Source organism: Opisthocomus hoazin, chromosome 30, assembly GCF_030867145.1.
Source record: "Opisthocomus hoazin isolate bOpiHoa1 chromosome 30, bOpiHoa1.hap1, whole genome shotgun sequence".
NCBI lineage: Eukaryota > Metazoa > Chordata > Aves > Opisthocomiformes > Opisthocomidae > Opisthocomus > Opisthocomus hoazin.
In genome coordinates, this window is record NC_134443.1 from 1185995 (window position 1) to 1200342 (window position 14348).

The following is a 14348-nucleotide window of genomic DNA, read 5'->3' on the forward strand; positions in this document are numbered from 1 at the left end:
CCCCAAGTGGTTCCGGGGGGCCCCAAGGGGACAGACCCCCCCTCCCCCGACCCCCGGGCCGGGGTCCCCCTGCCGCCAGGCCTGGCCAGCTCGGCCCCCCCCCGTGTCCACACACTCAGCGCTGGTTTGATGGCATGTGGGGAGCGCGGGGGGGTCCGTGCTGCTGTCTTGAGGTGCTGGGGGGGGTCCCCGGCGTCAATTCTGGGGCAGCACCCCCCTGGCATCCTCCTCCCCGGGTGCCATCTTGGTGTCCGGCGGTGTTGATGAGGATCAGGGAGCTCTGCTTGGCCCCAGGGCCTTCATCCTCCTCCTCCTCCTCTGTGGGGTGGTGGAAAGCCGCAAGCAGCTGGTCAAGGGCCGAGCCCCCAGCAGCGGTGCCACCACTGGCACCCACCACCACCCATTGCCCCTCCTGGGGATGCGGCATGGTGGGTGGGGGTCACCCCGACACCCCTCTTCCCTCTACCCCCATGAAGACCTCCGCCCCCCACCCGGCCGCGCAGGCAAAGAGCCAGGGCCTGAAATCCTGCGTGGTTGGAGCCCACGGAGACCTCGATGGCGAAGAGCAGCAGGGCCATGGCCCCCGGCTCCAGGCCCTTGGGGACAGCCTTGCTGCGGGTGGCCGGGATGGCCAAGATGCCAGCGATCAGCAGCGCCGAGCCCATCACCCGCGCGGCCGGCACGGCAGCTCAGCGCAACGGCCACCGGCACCAACGGAGGGATATGGGGGGAGCCGACCTGGGGGGACCTGGGTGTCCTGGTGGACAGCAGGGTGACCATGAGCCAGCAGCGTGCCCTGGGTGCCCAGAAGGCCAGTGGGATCCTGGGGTGCATCACGAGGAGTGTGGGCAGCAGGGCGAGGGAGGTTCTCCTCCCCCTCTGCTCTGCCCCAGTGAGGCCCCATCTGCAGTGCTGGGTCCAGTTCTGGGCTCCCCAGGTCAAGAAAGACGAGGAGCTACTGGAGAGAGTCCAGCACAGGGCTGTGAGGATGAGGAGGGGACTGGAGCATCTCTCCTGCGAGGAGAGGCTGAGGGAGCTGGGCTTGTTCAGCCTGGAGAAGAGAAGGCTGCGAGGGGACCTTAGAAATGCCGATCAATATCTGCAGGGGGGGTCAGGAGGACGGGGCCAGGCTCTTCCCAGTGGTGCCCAGCGACAGGACAAGGGGCAACGGGCACAAACTGGAGCAGAGGAAGCTCCAGCTGAACCCGAGGAAGAACTTCTTCCCTCTGAGGGTGCCAGAGCCCTGGCCCAGGCTCTTGGCAGGGACCCCCAAAGCTACGTTTGAAGTTTGAGGTGGCAAGACAAGCAAGCAGCCCCAGCCTCTGTGCCTCTGTGCGAGCACTGCCATGGGCAGATGAGGCTGAGCAACAGCTTTCCAGGCTAGCCCCTTCTGGCTGCCAGGTATCCAGAGACGTTCACTTTTTTGGAGCAGGGCTGCTGGAGTCTCCTTCTCTGGAGTTATTCGAACCCCCCTGGACGCGTTGCTGTGCAGCCGGCTCTGGGTGACCCTGCTTTGGCAGGGCATTGGACCAGATGACCCACATAGGTCCCTTCCAACCCTGACCATTCTGTGATTCTGTGACAGCGGCTCCTACCTGGTCTAAGAACGCATTGCAGAGGGAATCGGCGGGGGAGGAGGCAAAGATGGAGGTGGTTTCCCAGGGGCCGGAGGCAGCGAGGGTCCCGTTGATGTGGTGCCCGATAGCATCTGAGGAGCAGAGGCTCTCCATGAGCCCGACCGCGCCAGCACAGTCACAGTGGTCCCCAGCCGGGCGCCTGCTGACCTCTCCGTACCATAGTGGAGGGCATAGATGGCTCCAGTGGAGTTGAAAGCCCCTGAGGTCTGCACGGCCACGAAGACCCAGCCAGCACACGGTGAGGGAGAACGCCGGGTTCAGGTGGGCCCCTGCAATGGAGCGGGAAGAGGGGCTGGGAGCAGAGGGCCCTGGGGGATCTGGAGTTGGGACCCCCTCCCCAGCCTCACCAGAGACTCCCCCCACTGTGTGGATGGCTGCCATGTTAGCTAGGGTGGAGGTGAGGATGTTCCCCTTCATCCCGGAGCTGGGGACCCTCTGTGCCGAGCCGCTCAGCGTGAGCAGCTGGAGGACAGGGACACGGCTCCGCCACGGCTCCCCCGGCCCCACTCCGAGCCCCCCGCACTCCCCGGGGGCCGCTGCCCCACTGTGCCGCGGCACCTGGCGAGCTCAGCGCCGAGCCCGGGCGGCAGAAGGGCAGCGAGGCGAGGGCTGCTCCGGCGCCTCTGCCCACGCCGTCCCTGTGGCTTCGCTCCGCCATCCCCGGGGCTCTGGACGGGGACAGGCAGCGAGGCAGTTACCGGTCTCGCTTGTGGTTTTCACAGAATCCCAGCATGGTCGGGGTTGGCAGGGACCTCTGTGGGTCACCCAGCCCAACCCCCTGCCCAAGCAGGGTCACCCAGAGCAGGGGGCACAGCACCGCGGCCAGGGGGGTTGGAACATCTCCAGAGAAGGAGACTCCACAGCCTCCCTGGGCAGCCTGGGCCAGGGCTCCGGCACCCTCAGAGGGAAGAAGTTCTTCCTCGGGTTCAGCTGGAGCTTCCTCTGCTCCAGTTTGTGCCCATTGCCCCTTGTCCTGTTGCTGGGCACCACTGGAAAGAGCCTGGCCCCGTCCTCCTGACCCCCCCTGCAGATACTGATTGGCATTTCTAAGGTCCCCTCTCAGCCTTCTCTTCTCCAGGCTGAACAAGCCCAGCTTCCTCAGCCTCTCCTCGGAGGAGAGATGCTCCAGTCCCCTCCTCATCCTGCGCTGGGCTCTCTCCAGCAAGGTAAACAAATTATTGGTAATTAAGTCATCTGCTTCCCTGGAGAGGCCACGGTGTCACCGTTTGGCGTCATGGGACACAGCCCAAATGCCACGCGCGGCTCCGGAGCCCCAAACTTTGCCTGCTCCGGCGCGGGAGGCGTCAAGGCGTGCAGTGCTCCGGGTGCCAAGCCGCAGCACCCGTGCCCTTCCTACGGTGGAGCGCGTACCGCACCAGAACAGGCTCCGGGCAGCACCAAGCCACTCCGCGAGTGCGGTGCAGCCCCGGCAAGGGACGGGCAGGGAGCCCCGGGACCCCTGGGGCCTGCCACCACCCCCCAGCCCACCCCGACCTCGCCATGAGCACGAAGACCGCCAGCACCTCAGCCAGGCACTCCCGTGCCAGCCAGTCCCGGATGCGGAGCAGAGCCCGAGCCCTCTGCAAGAAGGCAGCGGTGCCCACGGGGCCGGCCGGGAATGGGCAGCGGTGACAGCGTGGTCGGCGTCCCCATCCCGACGTGATTTTACGAGCCCCGGGGCTGGGGCAGGTGATCAGGCGCAGACTTTAAACCAACCCTGGCCACAGCGCAGGGAGACGCCTGGCAGGGACCAGCGTCCCGCGTGGGGCCGGGGACAGCGGCGTCTTGTCACAGCGGTGTCCCCCAGCTCGGTGGGAGCCACCCGAGCGGCCGTGATGAGCTGGGACCGCTCTCTGGTGAGCTGGCACGGGCGTTTGCCCTCCGGGAAGCCCCCTTCTTTTTCCCTGCCGGATCCCTGCCCAAGCCACAACCGCAGGCAGCGCTAATGAAGAGGCCTTGGAAAGGCTCCCGGGCTCGGGGGAGGCCTCAGCACCGCGCCAGGCAGGCAGGGAAGCGGGCGAGGGAGTGGGCAGCGAGCAGTGCAGGCCCAGGGCAGAGGAGCCACCCGTGGGGCAGCCCCACGGGTCCCTGCCTCTGAATCGAGGGGGGGGTCCAGCCTGAAGGAGCCCTGGCAGGTCGCCATTAGCATAAATAGACTTTATTGCTCCGTGCACACACGCCCTCAGCCCCCGCGGGGGTCCCCGCAGCTCCGCAGCCCCCCAGAAGGCGGGCAGCCCCCGGCCCAGGCGCCAGCTCCCAGCAGGATCTGACCCATCTGCAAGAAAAACAGGCGGTGAGAAGAGGCTGGTGCCCACTGCCCGCCCCGGACAGAGCCGGCAGCCTCAGCCCCCGAGCCAGCATCCGTCCCCACGGCCCTGGGAAAGCCCCGGGGTGCCCCGAGCCCGCACCCATCACACACCCAGGGCGCTCAGCCGGGCGGGCGCACAGCTACCAGCTCGAGAACCAGCGTCGGAAGAAGCTGCCCAGTGCGGACGAGGGGTCGCTCAGGTTGGGAGCTCGGAGCTCGTCTTGCCGTGGCCACGTGCCCGCGAACTGCGCCAGCTCCCCTGGGAGAGCAGGGAGAGCTCGCTCTGGGGGTCCCGGCCCGCTCCCCACGCCCTCGTCAGCGCCCCACTCACGGTCATCCATGTTGACCACCTCCTCCCGGTAGTCCTTGCTCTGCCCGTCCTCCTTGGTGGTGGTGATGAAGGCCTGGTCCCCTCTCCGGCGCGTCACCGTCGTCTCCCGGCGGCCCTGGCTGTCCCGCACGGTCCGGCGCTCCTCCACTGCCTGCGCAGAGCACCCAGCCCTGAGAGACGCTACCAGCCCGGGCCCCGTGCCCGTCCCCAGGTCACCCACAGCTGGGGACACTCACCCCGTCAGGGAGAGTCACTTTGGTGACGGAGACGCTCTGGAAATAAGAGCGGGACGCGGGCTCATCGGGTCTCAGGATGGTCCCCAACCCCGCGGAGGAGACCTGGGAGTCCAGGTCTGCAGGGGAAGACGTGAGATGGCGGCAGCAGCACGGGGACGCGGCGTGGGGAAGGCCCGAGACCCCGTGGCCACGCTCCTGGCACCCACCTTGGTCTTCCTTGAGGGCAGGAGGAGCCAGGCGATCATCTTCCAGCTGCAAGGCAAAGCCACGCGCCGGTGACGCGGCGGCAAAGCGCGGCACCGCGACGCCACGGCAAGGGCCACTGCGGCTGAGCCCGCACGAGGCAGAGCCCTCACCCACCCCCAGGAAGGGTCTCCAGGGTCGGGCCGGGTCTCCGGAGCCCTCGGGGCCTCCAGGGGCCGTGCTGGGATCGGGGCTGTCTGGTTGCTTCAGCATGGAGTCCCGCAGCGGCCGCCCCGCGCTGCTGCCCTCGCTGGGACCGGGCAAGGGGGGGTCTTGGGGGGGTGGGGAGGGGAAAGAGAACACCGGGTCAGGCCGGGAGCCCCGCGGGACCCCGCATCGCCCCCCCGCAGTGGGGGCGGCCCCTTCCCATCCCCACCGAAGGGCTGCGGGGGCCCGGCCCAGGCCCCCCCGAAGACCCCCAGGAGCTCGCCCACGTCCCGGAACAGCTCCTCGATGGCGCCCCGGGAGCCGCCGGGGCTGAAGCCGAAGTCGTGGGGGGGTCGCGCCGGGGTCGGGCCGGCCTCGTCGTCCTCCTCTTCCTCGTCCTCGTCCCACGCCGCGCCGCCGAAGAGCGGGTCCCGGGGCCTGCGGGAACCCGGGCCTGGAGCAACCGGGGGCCGGGCCGGGACCCCCGGCAGCCCCCCGGGGCCTGGGGTTGGGGAACCAGGCCGAGGCCTGCGCGGGCACGGCGGGGGTGGGGAGCCGGGCGGGGGTCCGCGCAGGCGGGGGGAGCAGGGCCGGGGTCACGGTACCTGCACCGCCCCGGGAACCCGAAGAAGCCCCGAAACGCCTCGTAAAAACTCATCGCTCTCCGCCGCCGCTCCGGGTCGCGCTGCCGTAAAGCGCCGGGAGCGCCGCGCAGCGCCGCAAAGCGCCGCCGGGTGTCGCGAAGCGCCTGGGCCCGGGGCGGAGCGGCGGGGCCTGCCCGGTCCGGGCCCGACCCCCACTTGTGGGGTCTCCCCGGTCCCGGCAGGGCCCCCCCGAGCGCTTCGCAGGCCGGAGCCGCCCCTGTGAGCGCCCCGGGCCCGGGGGCCTCGCCAGGCCCGTGAGGAGGGACTGGGGTGGGACACCGGGGGGGCCCCGACCCGGGGAAGGGCGAGGGGGAAAGGGGGGGGGGGGGGGGGGGGGCGCTGGACCTGCGCTGGGGTCCCGGCCCCGCAGGAGGGAAGAGGAAAAATCCACAGGGAAAAGAAAAATAAGAAAAAATAAGAAAAAAGCTGGGGAAGGGTCGGGAGGGGAAGGGGGAGCCCCTGCCCCCCCCCTCCCCAGCCCAGGACCTCCCCCCACTCGCCAAAAACGCGGACCCAGGCTGAGAAGGTATTAAAAAATACACAGAGCACGTTGCGAGCTTTATTCTGTTTAGTAAATCACCCGCCCCAGGGGGGTTCGGTCGGAGAGAGCGGCGTGAACTGAAAAATACAGGAGGGGGGCTGCATAGAAAAACCAAAAGAGATCCCCCCCAACCCCCAAAGCAGAGGATACTTACAGCGTGGGGGGGCTCAGAGAACGTAAAATAGAGGGGGAGTTCCTGGGGGGCTGCCCCGGGCCGGTGGCAGAGAGCAGCCGAGGAAATGAGAGGACTACAGGACGGCGTGGGGTTTTTGTTTTTATATACAAGACACATTTATCCATTAAATTTAGAACACGGTACAAAAAAAAACCACTTCAACTAATTCATCTTACAATGCTGTTCATATCAATTACTGCTCTTATTCCTAATAATAAGGGGGTTTGCTGTAGGCGACTCGCGGCTTCCACTCCTTCGGATCCGAGAGGTTCCGGGGCAGCGGGAGGAAGGCGGGGGAAAGAGGGGAGAAAGGAGTAAAAACCAAAAAAAGGCCCCTACGGCAAACGGTTCAGAATCTGAATGCAGAGAGAGAGGGGAAGGGGAAGAAAAATAAACAGGGGGAGAAAAAAAAAAAAAAAAAAAAAAAAAAGAAAAAATACAAATTCTATATTACATACAACAGGAAAGGTGGCGGAAGCCGGACAAGGCAGAGCCGCTCTCGCCCTGCCCTGGCCGGGGCTGCGGGGCCCGGGCGCTGCCCCCGGCGCTCTCCTCGCCGGGCTCCGTCGGCGTCGGGTGCGGTGGGATTCTCTTCCGGAAGCGAGTGGGTGGGCGAGGGCCGGCCCGGGCTCAGTTGGTGCCCCAGCTGTAGCTGTTGTAGGCAGACTTGTTGGCCTGGGATTTCTGGGGGATGGAGCTGCCTTGGCTGCGCTGCCCAGAGCCGCTCTGCGGGAGGGGGTGAGAAGGAGAAGCGGGGGGTTATCGTGGGGGGGGGATTCCCGACCGGGGGAGCGATGCTGGCGTGGCCCCGGGTGCTGCGGGCTACGGCTCCTGGGCGCTCGCCGCAAGCTCCCGGGGGCTGCGGCCGGCGTCGAGTGGCCGTCTGCCGCCCCGGGACCCTCCCTCCGGCCCAGCTCCAGGCCGGGACCGCCAGCAGCGAGGGTGCGGGGGGCTGGCGGGGCAGGGAGGGGGCACGGGGGCGAGCGGGGGGTGTGTGTCTGCGCGCGCCGGTGTGTGTGTCTGCACATACTGACTGCGGGCCTCTCTCCTCGCCTGGCGGGGCCCCGGGGGGGGAGAAGGAAGGGGCTCCGTGAGCCTGGGGGGCCTTAGGGGCGGGGGGAGACCCCAGGGCAAGTGCAATGCATTAGCAGAGAGGTTCATTACCTGGTCTTCCTGCTGGCGTTGGCAGCACAGTATCATCTGCAAATATGGAAGCTGTTGCAGTACCAGGATATGTAAAATAAAGGGACAAACTATGACAATAGAAATCCACGGTTAGACCTGAAAGCTACGGCGGGGTCGTGGCTGTGGCGGGTTAACCCCTTCGCTGCCGGCCTGCGGAGCCGCCTCTCCGAGGAAGGGGAGGGCGGGGGGGTACCAGGCATGTCTGCGTGAAGGGGCACTGCCCGACCGTACCTGGTACGGCCCGGCAGCGAGGGGGGGGCCGTGCCGAGTACCCCCCAGCGGAGCGCACCCCGGGCCTTCCTCACCTCCTCCTCTTATCGGCCCTGTGTGTATGTGCGGGTGTGAGCGTGTGCGTGTCGCCGCGTGTGTCCGCCGCAGGGCGTGAGGGAGGGGGGGGAGAGGGCGGCCGGGGGAGCGAGAGCCCTAGGAGGGAGCCCAGCGGGGGCCGGGGGGGCCGCTTACCTGCCCGTCCTGCTGCAGGTGGTGGTGGAGGATCTGCGAGTGGGGCTGCTGATGCGGGGTCAGGATGTGCATGAAAGGGGTCGGGGGGTACGCCGCTGCCGTCGCGGGGTTGATGGGGCCGCCGCTGCCCAGCGCCGAAGGCAGGTTGAAGGAGGCTGCCGGGGTTCCAGTGTGAAATCCCTGCTTCTCGAAGGATTGCTGAGGAGGAGATGCCAACGGCGGGGTGAGGGCCGGGAGCCGGGCAGCGCTCCCCTGCCCCTGCCCGGCAGCGCGCCCCTTCCCAGCTCAACACGTTGTGGGCCCGGGAGTCAGCGTGCGGTGCGGGGAGCGGACAGAGTCTCTGCCTACGGCTCCTTCTGGGCTTGGAATTGCTCTAGGTTGGGAAAAGCCGAGCGTTTCCCGTCTCCCTGGCTGGGTGCTCCAAGGGGAGGAGACCTCACTGCCCAGGGAGGCCGTCTCCGCGCTGCGCTTCCGCTCCCCAGCAAAGCGGCGCCTTCCCGGAGCACAGCCCAGACACTAACCTGAGTTTTGGAGTAGACAGAGCCCGAGATGTCCGGCACTCCTGTATTACTGGATGTCACGGATACGCCTGGGGAGAGGGAAAGGCGAGCCAGCGTCAGGCAGCAGCCACCGCTTCAGCAGCAGCCGCTGCCACCAACGCCAGCATCAGGTGGTGCAGAGCTCCAGAAGCCCGGCAGCCGGGTGAGGTTCGGAGACAGACGGCGTCCCAGGGAGCAGGGTCTCGGCAAGGCCAAGCTGCAGAGCGCCCGTATGAGCCTAAGTTCTTTTGTTCTGGACACGAGCAGTTTCCGACTGCCTCCAGAAACAAACTGAGAGGCCTGCTGCCACCCAGAGAGACGCATGAAGAGCCCAGCTCTGAGCAGAGCTGGGGAATGCAGCAGACAGGCAAGGAAACAAACTCCCAGCGTGACACGGCAGCGAGAGCGGCCCGAGAGCTCCTCGGATGGAAACTGGGCAACGCGTGGGCTGGGCTGGCTGGCGCAAGGCCTGGAAGCAGCACACAACCCGCACGTGGCACTGGCTGTTCCCAAAAGGCAGTGGGGACAGGGGGAAGCCTCCGCTGTCACTTCAGGCCCAGGAAACGTGTTGAAGTGAAAGAGGTTTGAAAGACTCCGTACCAGGTGACCTGAAGTGACTTTGCAAAGAGAAAATAGTGTCTCAAAGAGCTCTAACGTAGTGAAAAAATGGCCCAACAGGAACTGTAAGGCTGCAAGAGGGACCCAAATGCAGGCCCTCTAAGTCACCCAGACATTAATCAATGAAACCCAGTACCGAGACAAGGGGCAGGTTCACGACCTTCTTGCATCTTTGAATCAAGAAGGACACTTCTCTAGAAAGCGTACAGCTGCCAGACACAGGAGTCAAACAAGCTCCCAGGCTTAAATCTGGAATAGTTATTGTTCTAGCGATCATACACAGGCAGTAAAAAGAAAAAAAACCACAAAACAAAGCCCAAACAATTCAGCTTAAGCTCTCCGACGCGAGCCCAAGGCCTCAGCCACCTGACCACTGGGCACAGAGGAGGGCGCGAAGTGCTCTGTGCTCCTCAAACCCGCTCTGGACCTGGATGTAGAACAAGCTTGGGCCTTTCCAAGGGGAATCAAATGACCTGCAAGTGGCACCGTGGCCATTTTCCTCCCTTCCTGCTGGAGCAGCATGACCGCCGTCCCCTTAGACCACCAGTGAGACCGTGAACGAGCCCCGCCACCGTCAGTCACTGCTGCTGAGCAGGACGCTCTGTCGGGTCTCTTACCGGTGCTGTATCCATGAGAGCCATAGCCACTGGGCTGCTGAAAAGGGGTTGCTGATGCATTGACGCTGACATTCACACCATGCTGCTTGGAAGAGGTAGGAGCAACCTACGGAAAGCAGCAGAGTGAGGAGAGGCTTCGCTGCGCGGCCCTCCCGCCCGAATCCCACGCCTCGCCTCTGGGAAACTCACAGGGAACACGGCGGGCCCGTACTGGAAGGTGCTGGGGAGCCCTGGTACCCCTGTGTAGTACGGCAGACTGGTGTAACTGTAGCCAGGAGGCAGCGCTGGGTTCAGGAACGTCTGCTGCGTGGTGTGGTGAGTCTGCGTCTGGCTCTGCTGAGGCTGGGCCAAAGTCGTTGCCGGCGCAGGGGAAGAGGCATCGCCTCGGCCAAATTTTGTTAAGTCACCTGGAACGCAGGAGATGGAAGGAGACTGAAGAACAGATGCACCAAATCCCAGCCCGCTGTAGCTCAGCCCCGAGGTGACCCAGTGATCGCCAGTGACTTGAATCAACCCCCCTCCCACAGCTGCTGAGGACTGCGGCCCTCGCAAGCCCTCAAACCCTCGCACGCCAATAAGACCAAGCTGTTCATTGCTCTCCTCATCCCTGAGAAAAGGACTTCAGAGGGGAAGGGAAACCCGCAGTGCTGCGCTGCCTGACGTCAGCCTACGATCCAGCACTGGATGAACCTGCTGCTGGCCGCCCAACGCTCTGCCTAGGGCCTCTCCGAGCATCGGCAGCAGGCACAACCTGACTCCCTGCAGAGCCAGACCCGAGGCCAGGGAGGCAGCCCAGGGGCCCTGTCCTGCCGGCAAACAGCTCCTCGTTGAAGAGCAGACTCAAATATATTCCAGCTGAGGATGCAGGAACGGCCCCTTTTTACAGCAGGGCTCACGCCTCCCTCTCTCTTGCCAGCAGCACCGAATCGAACGCTGCTGCAGAGGCGAGGAGCCTGCAGAGAGCACTCGGAAGTCTCGCTTCCTCTCTTCCTCGGCTGGGCACCGCGCGAGGGCTCTGCTGCAGGGCTCCAGGAAGCTCCCTTTGCTGCTCTCGACAAGCACCTGCTTGGTTCTTCCACGCAAACGCTCTCCCTGTTCAGAGCTCACACCGTGAGCCAGGGAATTTCTCAGTGCTGCTCCAGCTCACAAGCGAGTTCAGGATAGCCACAAATATTAATTAGCACTGATGTTAACTTGGCAAGGTACGCGTGCAGCAGTGCCGCACTCTGAGCTTGGGACTGCAGCCTCAGCGTGCCAGGCAAAAGCACTTCTGCACAAAGCAGGGGAGAAGAGGTGCCGGAAAAAAGAGCAATCCACAAAGGTACAACAACTCCTAAAGCACCTGAAAGTTCAGCACAACTGCTGCCCACTAATAAATGCACCGACCAAGGTCAGCGAGAGATCAGCCACTCGCTGGGCACTGGTTTGAATTCGACAGGTCCTAATGCCCCGGTTTCTTCGTCCATGAGACTGTCACATAGACATACGCTTAATTTCTCCAGATGTTGTGTTTCTTCATATTTTTACTCAAAGTGCTTGAGAAGCACTGCTTAACCCCTGCCTCACCACCACCTGAAAAGCAGTTCCCCAGTTTTACACTCCACAGATTCTGTCAGCTCCTTCTCGCCCCCTTCCCAAACGCCGCATCGACTCCTACTTGTCCACACCTTCCTGGCAACATGCCTCGATCAGATTTTTCCCCTCAAAGGGAAGTCAAGATTCTAGCTGCTGAGAAACACGCTCCTGACCAAAGGCAGTGCAGGAGGCCTGTGCTGGCGTAGCTCCAGCGGACAAGGAAACTAAGCAAGCGGCAGCACAAACACCCGATATCACACGCAGCCAGAGCAGTCGCCTTCCTTACCAGAGTACGGATTGCTGCTCAGGCTGCCATCTCTTCCAGTCAGCGGGGTGGTGGGCGTAGGGAATGGGATACTGTAGTAATCCTGCAGGATGCAAACAAAAAGAGCAGCAGTTTTATGAGCTCTGTCCAAAGATGCAAACCAATATCTTTCGGAAAAGAGGAATCCCTTTGCTCTGCCCTAGTGAGGCCCCGTCTGCAGTGCTGGGTCCAGTGCTCGGCTCCCCAGTTCAAGAAAGATGAGGAGCTACTAGAGAGAGTCCAGCGGAGGGCTGCGAGGATGAGGAGGGGACTGGAGCATCTCTCCTGCGAGGAGAGGCTGAGGGAGCTGGGCTTGTTCAGCCTGGAGAAGAGAAGGCTGCGAGGGGACCTTCGAAATGCTGATCAGTATCTGGGGGGGGGGGGGTCAGGAGGACGGGGCCAGGCTCTTTGCAGTGGTGCCCAGCGACAGGACAAGGGGCAACGGGCACAAATGGAAGCAGAGGGAGCTCCAGCTGAACCCGAGGAAGAACTTCTTCCCTCTGAGGGTGACAGAGCCCTGGCCCAGGCTGCCCAGGGAGGCTGTGGGGTCTCCTTCTCTGGAGATATTCCAACCCCCCTGGCCGCGGTGCTGTGCAGCCTGCTCTGGGTGACCCTGCTTGGGCAGGGGGTTGGGCTGGGTGACCCACAGAGGGCCCATCCAACCCCACACATTCTGCGATTCTGTGAATTTCTGGACTGCAGCTGCTAGGTATGTTGGAGCATTGCAGCTCAATCAGCCACATCAAGGCTGACCACGGCCTACAGCAACCCCAGTTTTCTGTAGCATGCACCGTCCCCCTCATCAGGCTATCAGAAGAACCAGATAAGGTCTACTGGTATGCAGTCCATAAACCGCCTGGACTTTCCCCCTCCACTTCACAATGCAACGGGCACTAAACAAAAACTATTTGCATAAAAGTCTTTAGTCACTGCTGATTTCCAAGATCAGAGGCAAGTATCTACAGCAGCTCATCATTGTCAGGCAAAACAGCTCTGCCTGCCGCAGCTCTCATGTTCCCTACCCCCACCATCGATGCCGCTGCCTGAATAACTAGTGCTCCTCACTCCCCAAGCGCAAGGGAGCGACTAACGAACTCCACGCTCCTGCCACGGAGGGGTACATCCCTTTAGCAGCCTGCTTTGCCAGCCCTTCAGGACCACCTCGCAGCGTGACCTGCCTGCACCCCCGAAGCACGCGGCACCAGCGAGCGGTCACACCAGCGGAAGCGGTGCGTCCGTGTCAGTCTTCAGTACTCACCAATGGGAATCTCGTCTGAAGCATTTGCAAGTCATCATATCCATACACCTGTGGCTAGAAAAAGAGCAGGAGGTAATGTTAGGGACACAGACTGGGTAAAGGCACTTACTTAATTTTAGATTGAACATTTAGATAAACGTGAGATAAAGCCCGAAGCAGACGATCAAAGGCCACGCAGTTACCTAGGCGCACTACCACAAGACTGACGCTGCCAGGACTGTTTTTACGAGCTGCTCAAACGAAGAGTGAGCATCAACACAGAGCACCACTGCTCCAGACCACAAAGGCACTTGACAGTTTTCCGCTAGAAATTATTCCAACACCAAAATCTGTCCTCACCTTCCGAAGAGGGCTGCGACATGCCACTAGACTTTGTGGCAGTCGCCACCCTTGTTCTGCCTGCCTGCCCTTTGCCATACCATGCTGCTAATACCAGCCCCACACTTTCACGATGTGTGCTCCAACCAACAACTGTTGCTCCCCAAAGGTTGGGAAGGCTGTAGGGAAAGGGCAGAAAGAACCTGCTCTGGGGTGACCAGAATTACAGACATTTACCCCCAGGGGCACACGGATTTCCTCTGCTACTGTTTTATGGATAACAGCAGGTCCCCACTCCGCTCATCCAAGTCAGTCCTGCCGGGCCGGTGATACAGTTTCTGGTTTCTCTACTACACTACATCCCTTCCTGTGAGCTGAAGACAGAGCTGGCAGGGACCTACTGGCACGACACAACTGCAAAGAGTCCATTGTCCCACTCACCGGATAGGCGTGTAGCAACCCTGGAGCCATGATGTACGGATTAGGCAACAACGGTGGCACTCCAGGAGGGAGATTGGGAGGGGCTTTTCCTGAAGAAGGAAGAGAAAGGAAAAGTTCCACGGTGAAGCAAACAGCAGAAGCTGCCTCTCTTAGCCCCCACACTCCTGTTTAGCAGTACCCAGGCAAGTACCTGATGTTGTTGCAACGGAGCTGCGAGTTGAGGCCGTCACTGTGGAGTTGCTGCTGAGGCTGAGGCCCAGGCTGCTGACACTGCTGAGACTGGATGAAACGCTCACGACTGGCGGGGCGGCCGACACGGTGCTGGAGGAGGTGGAGAAAGTGCTAGCAGAAGAATGGAGACTCGCTTCACTCTCCACACTGGTGTGCTAGGGAAAGAAGGGGAGAGAGTTAAGAGTCACAGAACAGAATCGTAGAATCATTAAGGCTGGAAAAGACCTCTAAGATCATCAAGTCCAGCAGTCACCCCAACACTGTGAAGCCTGCTAAACCACGTCCTGAAGTGCCACATCTACCCGTTTTTTGAACCCGTCCAGGGATGGGGACTCCCCCACTGCCCTGGGCAGCCTGGTCCAACGCCTGACCGCTCTTGCAGTAAAGAAATTTTTCCTAATATCCAATCTAAAAGGGGAGCAGCAGATGTAACTGAGCACAGAAACATTGCAGGACACTGTCTACGTAAAATACTGTGCAGCTCTGCACCCGGATGTTCTCGAGAGCCTGCAATGAACTCAGCTGCTGCAGGCTACAA

The 14348-nt window shown here is 62.7% G+C and overlaps 3 protein-coding genes and 1 non-coding gene across 20 annotated transcripts in view; all 4 read right to left on the reverse strand.

Moving 5' to 3' along the window:
- Positions 1-115: 115 nt before the first annotated feature.
- AQP10 (aquaporin 10) lies at positions 116-4049 on the reverse strand. Its single transcript, XM_075445019.1, is given in 11 exon segments — positions 116-360; positions 363-412; positions 450-533; positions 535-664; positions 1592-1708; positions 1795-1864; positions 1866-1906; positions 1985-2099; positions 3137-3317; positions 3816-3912; positions 4046-4049. Coding segments are annotated over 11 exon segments (1134 nt in total).
- HAX1 (HCLS1 associated protein X-1) lies at positions 3774-5606 on the reverse strand. The gene is made up of 8 exons (XM_075445219.1): positions 5508-5606; positions 5132-5340; positions 4873-5027; positions 4719-4764; positions 4513-4628; positions 4277-4427; positions 4057-4204; positions 3774-3912 (listed from the first exon to the last, which is right to left on the reverse strand). The coding sequence occupies exons 1-7, from the start codon at positions 5558-5560 to the stop codon at positions 4086-4088; spliced, it is 849 nt and encodes a 282-aa protein (XP_075301334.1). The 5' UTR covers positions 5561-5606; the 3' UTR covers positions 3774-3912; positions 4057-4085.
- A 491-nt stretch (positions 5607-6097) lies between these two features.
- Positions 6098-14348, reverse strand: part of UBAP2L (ubiquitin associated protein 2 like) — a 32259-nt gene continuing 24008 nt past the window's right edge. For 8 of the 17 annotated variants that reach the window (XM_075445489.1, XM_075445483.1, XM_075445482.1 and 5 more), the window contains 10 exons: positions 13770-13965; positions 13580-13668; positions 12821-12874; positions 11545-11626; positions 9873-10090; positions 9684-9789; positions 8431-8498; positions 7910-8107; positions 7427-7477; positions 6098-6988 (listed from right to left, as the gene is read on the reverse strand). In XM_075445489.1, the coding sequence (XP_075301604.1) occupies positions 6893-6988; positions 7427-7477; positions 7910-8107; positions 8431-8498; positions 9684-9789; positions 9873-10090; positions 11545-11626; positions 12821-12874; positions 13580-13668; positions 13770-13965 (1158 nt within the window). In that variant the 3' untranslated portion in view covers positions 6098-6892. The remainder of the gene's footprint in view (positions 6989-7426; positions 7478-7909; positions 8108-8430; positions 8499-9683; positions 9790-9872; positions 10091-11544; positions 11627-12820; positions 12875-13579; positions 13669-13769; positions 13966-14348) is intronic. The other 9 variants (XM_075445492.1, XM_075445488.1, XM_075445486.1 and 6 more) reach the window with 5 other exon arrangements.
- On the reverse strand, positions 12272-12406 carry LOC142365049 (small nucleolar RNA SNORA58). The gene has a single exon (XR_012766383.1). It is a non-coding gene; the product is annotated as a small nucleolar RNA SNORA58 (small nucleolar RNA).